At 39.7% G+C, this 12,499-nt stretch overlaps 1 protein-coding gene across 9 annotated transcripts in view; it reads right to left on the bottom strand.

Annotated features, from left to right (window-relative positions):
* LOC1278701 (N-terminal kinase-like protein) overlaps window positions 1-12,499 on the bottom strand; it is a 140,883-nt gene that overhangs the window by 83,278 nt on the left and 45,106 nt on the right. For 6 of the 9 annotated variants that reach the window (XM_061647799.1, XM_061647808.1, XM_061647816.1 and 3 more), the window contains one exon: window positions 1,340-3,772. The exons of 2 other annotated variants lie outside the window; for them this stretch is intronic. In XM_061647799.1, the coding sequence (XP_061503783.1) occupies window positions 3,636-3,772 (137 nt within the window). In that variant the 3' untranslated portion in view covers window positions 1,340-3,635. Of the gene's footprint in view, window positions 1-1,339; window positions 3,773-12,499 lie in introns of those variants that run through there. One more of the 9 variants, XR_009765214.1, reaches the window with a different exon arrangement.

The raw sequence follows: 12,499 nt of genomic DNA on the forward strand, positions 1-12,499 counted from the left end.
GTCAACGCCTGCTTACGAACAATTCAATATCTCGCTGAAAGTGTCAATTATATGCCCGAACGAATCAACAACTCGCTGAACATGTCAATAATATCATTGAAAACCCTGTAAGAAGGATGGCAAATAAAATACCGAAGTAAACACAATTGGGAACACCAGTCCCTAAGTTTAACAATTTGTATGTGAGAAACTTCATGTAGAAAAAATGAGTAACACACGTTTTTAAACTTTCAGGACAAGTGCAAACAATCGTGGATGTAGATGTTGCCCCTGTGACGCTAATATGGCGATTGGTAAAACAGTAGTCTTAGTTGCCTTACAAACGAACATTGTAGCAGTTTTATTAGAGAAGATGCTCGCTATATACTTAATTTCGGTTAAAACATAAACTCATTTCACTTGCCGGTGTAAAGAGAAGCTGATTGTCGGTAGTGACGAATTTATGAATGAATCATAGGTATTATAATTGAAATCAGTATCAGTTTAATAGACAATAGCTAATTCGGCGATTTTCATCTAAGGTTCAGTATAGCATGCTAAAGCTGGAAGTTTCCGACAGTATCAATGAGCTCGTAAATCAGTTTTGAAATGTGAACATCAGGTATTTATTGTTTACCGAATGGAAAATAATTATCCTCTTACGATTTTTTTCGTATCATGAGTGAAACGCAGGACCGAAATGAGCTCGTTGTATGAGGATTCACGATACACGAACCCTTTTCCAGCTACGATTGAATCTCGTTCCGCTTGCATCGCGTGCCAATTATGCCGTATGCCACTACGATCGAACACGGGCTGATAGCCTGCCCATGCCCGAATGCAGAGCCGATAGCATACGATTCTATCTTCACCATTAAAGTAAGAGGGATAGGCTTATACCCCGAACGTACCCGAAAGGTATGCATGCTTCACTCATCAGGATCAAGGCAAGGACGGGGCAAAAGAGACACAGAAAAGTTTCCTCACGGCTACACATGTTCTCGAGATGCGTTGTCTATGCGTCCCGCTCGGTATCACTGCGGCATATATCAGGTCAGCAGTACAACTGCTGCTACCTGATACGTACACATGTGTAACGAACACAACTATTCGGTTGGGCTCGATAAACGTCGGGTGGACGCCGGAACACAAGGGCGTCATGACTTTGTATGACTTCGGCTGTTTTGGACCTCACGTGTGGACGCTGAATACGGCTGAATCGGCTGCCGCTTCCATCGAATTGTTGACAGTTAAGCCGCCGGGCCATGGAGCTTTTTCATGCTGGGAAATATTCTAAATTACTAATTTATGTTTCTCAAGCACTAAAAATTTGTTCTCAGAGCCGAGCCCGTGGCCGGCGTCAATTTTTCTCACTCTGTGAAACTGATATTGCCACTCAAGCTTTATTTGGAGCTTTCATAGAAAATAAGTTTTTATTTGTTAGATCGCTTATTTTTTAATCCTTTTCCAATGGCAAATATTGAAGGTATTTTTTGACGTCCGACACATTTTTTTTAAATATTGAAGGTATTTTACCTACAAAAAAAGCATATTTGCTCATGTTTCAAATAGACCATCGCTGCATCGTCAACTTTTTCAGAGATTCTCAAAACGATTTTGTGTCGATTCACAATCGTTGAGAAATTCACAATGAATGCCTATGAAAAAGAGCGTTGAGAAACCACATGGCCATGCGGCCTTAGATGCCTTTTAGAAATCTAGCTATCTAATTGTTCTGTATACCAAGATATCTTCGTGAGGTTCTAAGCTTCGTTAAAAATTTTGCACATTTAAGGAATTTATGCTATACAACTGAGTTTTAAACCCGTATTAAATAAGTCAAAATTTGCGTTGCTTTTGCACATTATCATTCTCCAGCTGCTAAAAACTCAATATTGGGTTCTTTCCGTTTCTACATCGTATGCTGAAATGTCAGTTGTTTGTATTTATAGCACTTTTCGAGCAGCTATCAAATTGGCTATGATATTCGGGTAGGCTTATCCCAAGGTGTATGCATTTAGAAGTTTGATTTTTATCGCTTCGACTTCGGATTGCGAAAGCTGGTATCGTGGTACAGTCGCCAACTCGTACGACTTACAGGGTTTTCATAGCCAATTCGATATTGTAAACTAGTTATCGATTTTCGTCAAGTGTGACTTTGGCATCGCAAACCCTCGATTAGACGCTGTCAACTCTATTCTGATGTTGTAAATTATGAAACGTCGTTGTCAAGATTGAATCCAGCGTTCTCAGTTTTTTTCTGGAATATTATTGTTTTGGTACCATAAAGCTTCCAAGGAATTGTTTGGATGTTAACTGTAATTAGGTAAAATAACATAGTTTATAAAAAATTTTTCAGTTACATGAAATATGTGAGTTATAATCCTATGGTTACGGTTTGCATTTATTATTTTAATTTTTTTAACTAGGTACTTTTTTTTATGCATCTAAATACGAAAAAGTTATCTCAAGTTATAAATATGTTGTAAATAAGCTAATATAAATAAATTTCGATTTTTTTTTCTCAAATTTGTATCGTTTTCCTGCTTGTATAATGTATGCCGTCAACATTGGTTTAGTAATTATTAAGTAACTTAAAAATTATTAATAAAATTATATTATTTTACTTAATTATAATTATTTACACAAGACACAAACAATTCTTCTTTATTTTTTGGCCCCAAAACAATAAAATCCTAAAAAAAATACCGAGTACGCCGGATTCAAACTTAACAACAACTGTTTCATAATTTACAATAAAGAATAGAGTTGACTGCGTCCAATTGAGGGTTTACAACGTTTACGAACGCCAAAGTCACACTTGACGAAAACCGATAAATAGTTTACAATATCGAATTGGCTATGAAAACTCTGTAACAACATACTCGTCATGGGTTCAAGCCCCAAATGGAACGTGCCGCCATACGTAGGACTGAATATCATGCAATGGGAGGTAATTCATAAGTCACTGAAAGCCAACCCCACAAATAGAATAATGTGGCCTGAAAATCGCAGGTTTGGGTGTGGTTTTGTATGGAGTGTTTACATGATTCAGGCCTCCAACTGTCAAACTCCATATAAAAAGCTGACTAGAATCGTGAAGGGGCCCATTAACAACACGCGATTAAACCGTAGCGGCACGCATTCAATCGAAGCAGCTTGCGATTCGAAGCAAGCGGCACGTGATTTGATGCAAATCGACGCGAGATTCGAATGTACCTGGAAACGGGTGTATTATTTATTTATATACGCATTGTAAACTTGTAGGTCTTATAAATATCTTCCTATTTTAATCATCTAAAAAGGCTTTTGCGAGAAGTTGAAAATGTTTTTTCGCTAAGTTCCATACTGTTTCTCAAGAAAAGTGCAATTTGTTCGATTTGCACACCTGTGTTAGTTTATTAACCTACTTTTTTTTTTTTTTTTTTGCATATGTTTATCACTTCATAACTCATTCATTTACATTCAATGTAAGTTACCTATGGTTATTCAGGTCAGTTATTATACTTGGATTCTCTCGGACGATTTTTCATATAATTGATGCAAATCGAAAGATATTCGAGAATCTACCATACTGCGGGATTCTCGAAGAATCTAAAATTTGTTTGCATCAATCGTTTTGAGAGATCATTACCCTCAACCTTCGTAAAATATGATTAAATTTTTTTGGCACCCAACTTCATCGCGCCTCCGCAAGAACTAGTGCGATGTGCTCGTTTTGCTTCCAATTCACGTTGCCGCTGTATTTTTTTATCCTCACGTTTTCGGCGAGCTTCATCCATTTTAGTATTTCCTGTAATTGATGTTCAAAAGATTAAAAAAAATACAATATTATTAGATATGCATTGAAAATAAACCATACGTTATAGAATCAGGTAAGCCGAAAAAAATCGTTACACACAAATTGACAGCAAATGCTAGAAATTCAACAAGTCAAATTCAGTAGCATCCATGTTGAAAAAAAAGTTTAAGAAAACAACCACCAAGCCACTGCTAGGAATGTTCAATGCGCAAATTTAAAAACAATGGATAGCAATTGTTTCCCTTATCTTACTTAAGTTCTACTATTTTTCATTCTATTTATTCAATTTCAACTGAATGGTTTTAGTATTAGTTGACTCCCCACTTGCATTTCATTTTTGTTAATCAACATTCTTTTGTTCAAAGCAAATTCTTCAAGTTCCTTTTTCTTACTGCTGAATCGTGAAGCTTCAATATTTTTCTTTTTATATTTTTTTTCGTTATGTGCATGCCTAGCCACTTTGCTTTTAACAATAATTCCTTTCGTGGAACAAACTTCTCTAGATCAGAGGAGAAAAATTTCATTTAATTGATAGTGTTTTTGATGGTAGGTGCTTGTTATATCTGAGCTACACTTCTAGCAGCACTAGAGCTGTCACACGCTAATTGTTTACACACAGATAAAGAACTAACTATCTTCTAAACACACCGGTCACCAGATGTCGTCTATGTACACTGGTATCACTTCGGCTACCGTTCTACCACAATTAAAGAGAAGAAGTCGAACTACAAGCACCATATTTTGGTGATAGAACTACAAATACACTCTTAGAGTTAAAATAGCAGTATTGTGTACGGTTTTCATAAATTCCGGTTCCGCTCAATCTACAAAAGATATTCATACACTACGACTAGTTTCCATAACCTTACTTCTAATTTTCGTTTATTTTTTTATATGATATCGGTCAGTATGAGACGATATATGATATCGGTCAGTATGAGACGTTTGTTTGTGGTTGTAAAAACGGAATTTTACAAATTTTCAATTGTTAGCATGTATTTTGCATAAGAGTACGAACAGGTATTCCCCGATATACGCTATTAATGCAGACCGGAGGCAATAGCGTATCTCGAATATTAGCGTAAGTCGAATTTCGAGGTTTTCAGTTCAAATTAAAGCTAATTTTCGTATAATTTTGCTTGAATTGGTAGGTTTTAGCCACTAAATTAGTTTTATGATCTGATTTTAACTGAAGATTATAATTTTCTACCTTTTGAAATGGTTTTTCAAATTCGACCAAATAGGAATTTATTTCGCATTTGACATTCGATGTGTCAGATTATAACAATTTACTCAAAGAACTGTCAAATTAAAATATAGTGTATAGCGAAATCGCGTATATCGAGTATAGCGTATAGAATTTCACTGGTAGCCTCGCATCAGTTTTGCTATATCAAGTGCTATATTTGTGCTATCATCTGCGACAGTTGATATATCACAATCTTCTCGTGACAGGCAAAGAGTGCAGATGTGTTCTAACTCGCGCTCCTCGACTGACCCTTATTTTATATCCCCGTGATCAGCGCAGTGCAGAATTTCCTATATCTATGCAGTGCAGTGCTGAAAAGTGTTGTTCGTGTTTGGTGTTTCAGGCGTTTTGTACTGTACAGTAGAGCGTGGGAAAAACAGACTTAGATATCCTTTTACGTCGTTCGTTGTTTTCACGGCGAGACGTTACAGTAAATATCTAAACATATTTTAAGAACTATTCCAATGAACTTTACGTTGTTGGTTTGATCCCCCGTACATATTACCTCAAACCCATGCTTTGCCTGAAATGTGCTCAATATGGCTAATGCTGCTGGCGGATGTGTTGCTCCGTCGCAGCGCCGAACGCCGGTGCTTTACACCGAGTCGGGTATATTGTTCCTTCGTCGACCGGAGAGTGCCTCCAACTATTAAGAAACGAGCAATTCTGAGGTTTGTGTTCCAATACGCTTACTTTATTTAGGTTTTCATCTCTTATCTGCTATTTAGTTGCTGAACGCATATAGGTTAGCTAACTGTAACTATGACTATTTTGATAACAAGTTTTATTTATACTTAATGCGACATGTACCTATGGTTTATGAATTGCGTAAAGTTACTTCCTCGTTTGAACCGTGCGAACGGTTGACTACCTATTTATGTTTGTTGCGTTTCTGAAGCGCGCGCTATTGCTTGAGCCGTGTTTTGCTTGAACTTTGATTTAACTTGAAGTGGTTTACTTCGCTACATCCGCATATATGTTTTTACTTCACAATGAGGTCATACGCAACAATGGCCATACCAGGCTAATGCGGAACCTCACAGGATTGCCACAATTGTGGTATCCCTGCCCATTGTGAATGTATTGCTCCACTGAAATGTGGTAATTGCAAAAGCTACCACAATTCTTTTGACAAATCCTGCCCGTTTTATCTCAAGGAAGAGGAAGTCATGAAATATAAAATTGATTACAACGTGTTTTTCTATGAAGCACGAAAATACATAAATTCCCTACTACATAGACAGAGCGCAGTTCAACAAAGGCACACTCTCGCTCAAGTTGTGTCCCCCAATCCATAAACTAACGTTGCCCCTTCCACTAAACCCGATTCTAGAGACGAAGAAATTACCAATCTTGAATAACTAATTGAAGAACTTTTGAAAATACTCACTCCATCTGTTGCCACCCTTGATCCAAAAGATGAAATTTTTGCCCAACTTAATCAAGAAAATGCTAATCTAAATACGAAAATTGATCTACTTACAGTAACTATTAAAAATATGCAAATCGAACAAACCAAATTTATTGATCTTTTTAATCAAAACAAAACCAATAAAGTTGAAACAATGGACCAATCCGAAGAGTCTGTCTCTCCTTGCTCCCTCTCTCATCTGGACGGAATCAAAGCGACCTCTTCAAAGGCGTTTAAAAACGATCTGAACTTCCTCCGAGGAGAAAACCTCCCTCCCTCAAAAAAAACCTTAACAAAAAAATTCCTCATATCACCTATCCCTATTCCTTCCTTCTCCGATCAACTCCGAGGGACAGGAGCTCCTTCTCTCACCCAATAATGCCCCTTTCATCGAGATGAGGCAATCAGAGAGACATACAATTTCTAAACCATAATGATCACACACAACACACCTTCTTTTTTAGCAACATCAAACATTTATTCTCCAAATTCCCATCCTCTGTTAAATAGCAATACGCCTTTGTTTGCCATGTCCTGGAATATCAGGAGCATGAGCCGTAACTCTGATGAACTAAAAATTCTGATTTCCCGCCACAACCCAACAATAGTTGCTTATCAAGAAATAATGACCATACCAAATCAAAACAATTCTCCATTCAATAACTATTCCTGGTATTTCAACCAAACACCAACCAACATGCATCACTCTGTTAGCATAGGCATACAAAAACACATACCATCTAACCATATTAATATTTCTACCAACATACCCGCAATAGCCGTTAAAATACCTTCACCAATAGAATTCACAATTGTAAGTCTGAACTTTTCTCCTTCTCTATCACCTCTATCTATTGTTGCTCAGGAAATAGAAACTCTGTTACCACAGTTACAAATGGGCATGTTAAGCAGTTTACTGAATATTCCTGTGAATATGCCACAAAACACAATTATTCTTACATTATCGTATGCCTACACCATTTATCTATAGATTAAAATTGCCACCTAAAAGAAAATAACTTTAAAACATGAAAAAACTGTAAAATAAATGTTGACGTTTTACGAGGACCATTGTCTGCGAACAAACGGCCTGCCCACGCCCGGATGCAGAGCCGATGGCATACGATTATGTCTTCACCATTAACATGAGAGGGACAGGGTTTATACCCCGAACGTACACGAAAGGTACGCATGCTTCACTCATCAGGATCTCAAGGCAAGGACGAGGCAAAAGAGACACAGAAAAGTTTCCTCACGGCTACACATGTCCTCTAGACGCGTTGTCTTTGCATGACTTTGCGTTTGTATGACTTCGGCTGTTTTGGACCACGCGTGTAGGCGGAGGCGCCCGACTCACCCACATCTTTTTATTACAAAAATCCAGCCCACCACTATGCAGTTTCTGTGGCGTCGACATCACCGTCCGTCACATCTTAAACGAATGCCATGAATATTCTACGGAACGCATGACCTGCAAATTGGACCACAACATCGACACCATTCTCTCACCAGACAGCGATTGCCAGCGTAAACATTTAAAATTCCTTCGTATCACTAATCTGTATGAACAACTCTAACCAAAACCACATTTGTAACAGATAATAAAATCAATGGATAGCTTTAAGTAAACCGAGACTACTCGGTATAAGGTATTTTGCAAGCCACAAATGGCTTGCAAAGAAGAATAGTAGTCTTTAAGTATATAACTCATGCTCATCCGATTGAAAGAGGCGAATGAGGCCAATTGGCTCAAAGTCTCTATAAAAATAAAGAAAAAAATAGTTTCGAGCAGAAACAGCTTTCCGGTGCCACCAGGTCCATCAAAGCAAAATATCTGCCCAAGTTTCTCCTCTCGGCTGGATTGTTCTGTTAAACCGTAGCTGTCGACTGATGCGGTAATTACATCGTAATTCGTTGCTCGTTGTTTATTTTTTTTTTTAAATATATTTATTTGCGTGTACAGATCAATTTCTATTTACTAGTGTGGATATATACAACAAAAAAAAACTTTACATTTACAAAAGTAGTGCACACTTAAGGACGACTAAATCTATCTCAACATCGTTGTTTTCAACGATGTGGAAAATGTAGTTAGCAAACAACCTAAGAATAAATATACGTATTCCCAGACTAACTCCTGCTAGTTCTGGAAATCGGAGACTATTGAACAAATAGGGGCGTCCTGGAGCTATTGAAACTATTTCTTGCTGCAGCAGTGCCCAAGCCGCCGCTACTCTACTACAACAAGCAAATTTGTGTTCCAGACTTTCCATTTGGGGACAAAACGAACATTGATTGGAAGCCCTTCTTCCCATCCGAAACAAGAGCTCTCCATGTGACACTTTACCATTTGCTAGCATGTATAGAGTAGCTCGTTGTTGTGCTGATAAATCAAAGCTTTGCATATTAGCCCAGATTCTGGTCCAACAAAGTTGTTGATTTTCATGTGCTACTTTGGCATCTGGTAGCTTGTCCACAAGTATGCGACGAAGTTTACATGAAGAGGGGTTTGCGACATATTCAGCGGGTAAATAGGCCAGTTGTCTCACCACGATTTTTAGGCAGGGATACCAGCTTGGAATGGTGGCCAGATTTGGCGGATTACCAGCTTGGACGATATGAGGCTCGCTGTATTTGAGGAAGCTGCACTCTGCTCGGTATCGGTTTGTCAAGAGGGCATATGCAGTTATTGCTGGTATGTGCAGGTTCAGTCCACCTCGCTTCCGTGGTAAAGCCAGTTGCTGCAGTGGAACTCGGATTCCTCCATTGCCATGCCAAAGAAATCCTCCTATTATGCTGGAGACTCTTGCCGTGTCTAATGCTCGAGCACCACATATTGAAGCCACGTACCATAGCTTGGGGAGCAGAAACGTGTTCAACAGTAGAACTTTTTGCACGATGTTTAAATTCCTCATGCGATGCAGCCAAACTAACGAGGCGAAGTGCTGGATCACGACATCCCAATTGATATTATTAGAAAATAATATACCTAGCAGACGCAATCTTTCCACGGTATGCAGCCATGGAACAGATATCCTTGATGGTGTGGTCAGTCCTATGTCGAGCGCTGTGGTTTTCTGCACGTTGAGACGGGCTCCAGAGACACAGCCAAATGCCTCAAAGAGTTCTCGCATACGCTCGATTTTGTCGGGAGATGTTGTCACCACAGAGATGTCGTCGGCATATGCATTGACCAGGTCATCCTGATCGCAACAAATACCTTCTAATCTTGTGATGAGGGGTTGAAGGTAGAGGATAAAAAGGTGCATGGAAAGGGGATCTCCCTGACGGACGGAACGAAGGATCGGGAAGGAAAGAGAGAGGATTCCATTGATAAGATAAGATTCCATTCCAAAAAAACGGCAAACGTCATAGTGACTGGTCGATGATTCTTTGCGCTCCGATATTTTATAAAATTATTCAGTGAAAACTTATCCATAACGCAACTTGCTTGGTTGTGCTGACTGCCTCAAGACCTGGTTTTCATTAACAGTCGGAAATTGCTCATCTGCAATCACCTACAATCATTTTTCCTGCTCTACAATCAATACCCCATTTCAACTATTGCTGTACCATTTTACAATGGCCGGTATCTGCGCCGCTTGTGCCAACGACATCGTACCTGCTGATCGAATTGTGAAATGCCAGGGTTGGTGCAATGCCGAGTTTCATTTCACATGCAGTGGACTCTCTGAGGAGCTCTGAGGAGCACAGGACTCTGCACAACTTTTTTGGGCATGTAAGGCTTGTGTAAAGTTTCATAGAGATCCGCGTTCGGCTGTGCTTAGGTCGTCTACCCCGTACACCCACACCACTGTCGACTTATCGTTCAGCATTGCCGACCTTAAAGCGAGCCTCCATAGTGAGCTGCCAAAACAAATCACTGCCGGTATTAAATGCGATCTCCTCGAAGTGCTGAAGGATGAGATGCGTTCCTGTTTGCTTTCATCACACACCTCAACCGATTTACCCACTCAACAACTCATTCATCGCAATCCAGCAACATCATACCCCGAATTGTTTAACTCAGTAATTAACAATATTCCTGATACCATTACACCAACACAAACACAGTTCCCATCTTTGGCGGCCTCACTTAGTGTAAGTGCAATCAAACCGACATCCTACATCAACAAAACACCACTTAACAACCTGCAAACACCACTACTAAGAGGATCGGGATCACCGCTTGCTTCAGATACACTGGATATCATTCCACACACTGATACGCGTATGTGGCTGTTCTTTACACGTTTCGCCCCATCAGTTACCACTGAGCAAATTTCTCATATGGTGCAGGTACGTTTAGCGCTTGACAAGCGGGATGTGTTTGTTCACCGCCTGACGAAATTCGGCGCTAACACAAGTACACTCTCATTCATCTCATTCAAAGTGGGCATACCGGGGACTTTACGCAGTAAGGCTCTATCACCTGAGACATGACCCTCCGCTCTAACATACCGAGAGTTTCGTGACTACCGGAACAACAACAATAACAATCTCAATACACGCGCCGTCATCGATACTAACTCGATACATCAACTCACACACGATCACACTGCCACTCTCGCTGCAGACAGCTATCACAATCCACTCTCACGGTCCGGAATAAGCGCTCCGATATCAAACACCACTACAGATATGCACTCGCAGCCGATCTGCGATTCCCATTTCCTTTCAGGTCCGATTTCCTCTCCTGCTATGACCACTACAGATGCAGGTTTGTTTACAACTGAACCACAGCAGGATCTCAACGAGCGAATGCTTGTCACCACTACACCTACCAGATCTCCTCCAGAATGCTTAGCCGCTCCTAAAAAAAGACCGCGACGAGTTAACACTAAACGGACTGATGATTCTGCGGAAGCCAGTCCGTCAGATGAATAGCAATTGAATATCAACAACACAACAATAACATACCTACCGATGTACTACCAAAATGTTCGTGGCTTGCGTAAAAAACTGAATGATCTAAGACTAGTACTTTCCGAAACTGAATACAAAATCGTAATATTAACTGAAACCTGGTTGAACAATAACATAAACAATGAGTTATTCAACGACGATCGCTATTCTATTTACCGATGCGATAGAACCACTACCAACAACACTTTCTCCATCGGTGGTGGTGTTCTAATAGCCTGCTCTCGCTCTCTTTAATCTTGCGAAATTACACCGACGGATCGAACTATGGAACAGTTATGGGTCAAAATTCGATTGGGCAATATTTTTGTTTATATTGGTGCCATGTATATTCCACCGTACAACGCATATAACGACATAATTGTTAACATTTCTTAACATGTTAACATCATTTGTTAACATCTAGAAAGTATACGCGAAATTTCATCACGCATGAGAGATAACGATCTCCTGCTTGTCGCTGGAGATTTTAACAAATGGGACATTACGTGGTCCAAACTCAATCCAGCCGATGTCGAGGATGTACCATTGCGCTCCACTTTCATGCACTATAAACCGTCATCTAAGTCTCGAAATAATCATATTTTCATCGATGGTATGGCAGCAAGCGGCCTTTATGAATTAAGCAACGTTAGAAACTCCATGGACCGACAACTCGATCTAATTTTTGCTAACTCCAACGCCGCTGAGATCTGTTCTGCCGTGTCTAAATCCGAACCGGCCCTGCTCAAGCTCGACAATTATCATCCTGCACTCGAATGGTCAATACGTCACTATGATCCTCATGAGTCTAGCTCCCATCCAAGCAACACATATCAGCAACGATTAAATTACTCAAAGGCTAATATCGTCGAACTGGAGGAAAGAATATTTCTATTCGGTTCTACTTTTAACTGCTCCAACTTTCCATCTGTTGACGACGCTGTTCATGCCTTCACGATTTTCATGAAAGATGCTCTACAATCCTGTACACCAATTATGCACCAGAAACGCTCTCCAGCATGGACTAATAACAGGCTTATCATCCTCAAACGAGCCAAAAACAAAGCCATTAGTCGACACCGTTTTATGAGAAGTAATATCACTAGTGAAAATCGTAACAACGCGATACATGCATACCGTCAGTATAACCGAT

Source organism: Anopheles gambiae, chromosome X (assembly GCF_943734735.2).
Source record: "Anopheles gambiae chromosome X, idAnoGambNW_F1_1, whole genome shotgun sequence".
Lineage (NCBI taxonomy): Eukaryota > Metazoa > Arthropoda > Insecta > Diptera > Culicidae > Anopheles > Anopheles gambiae.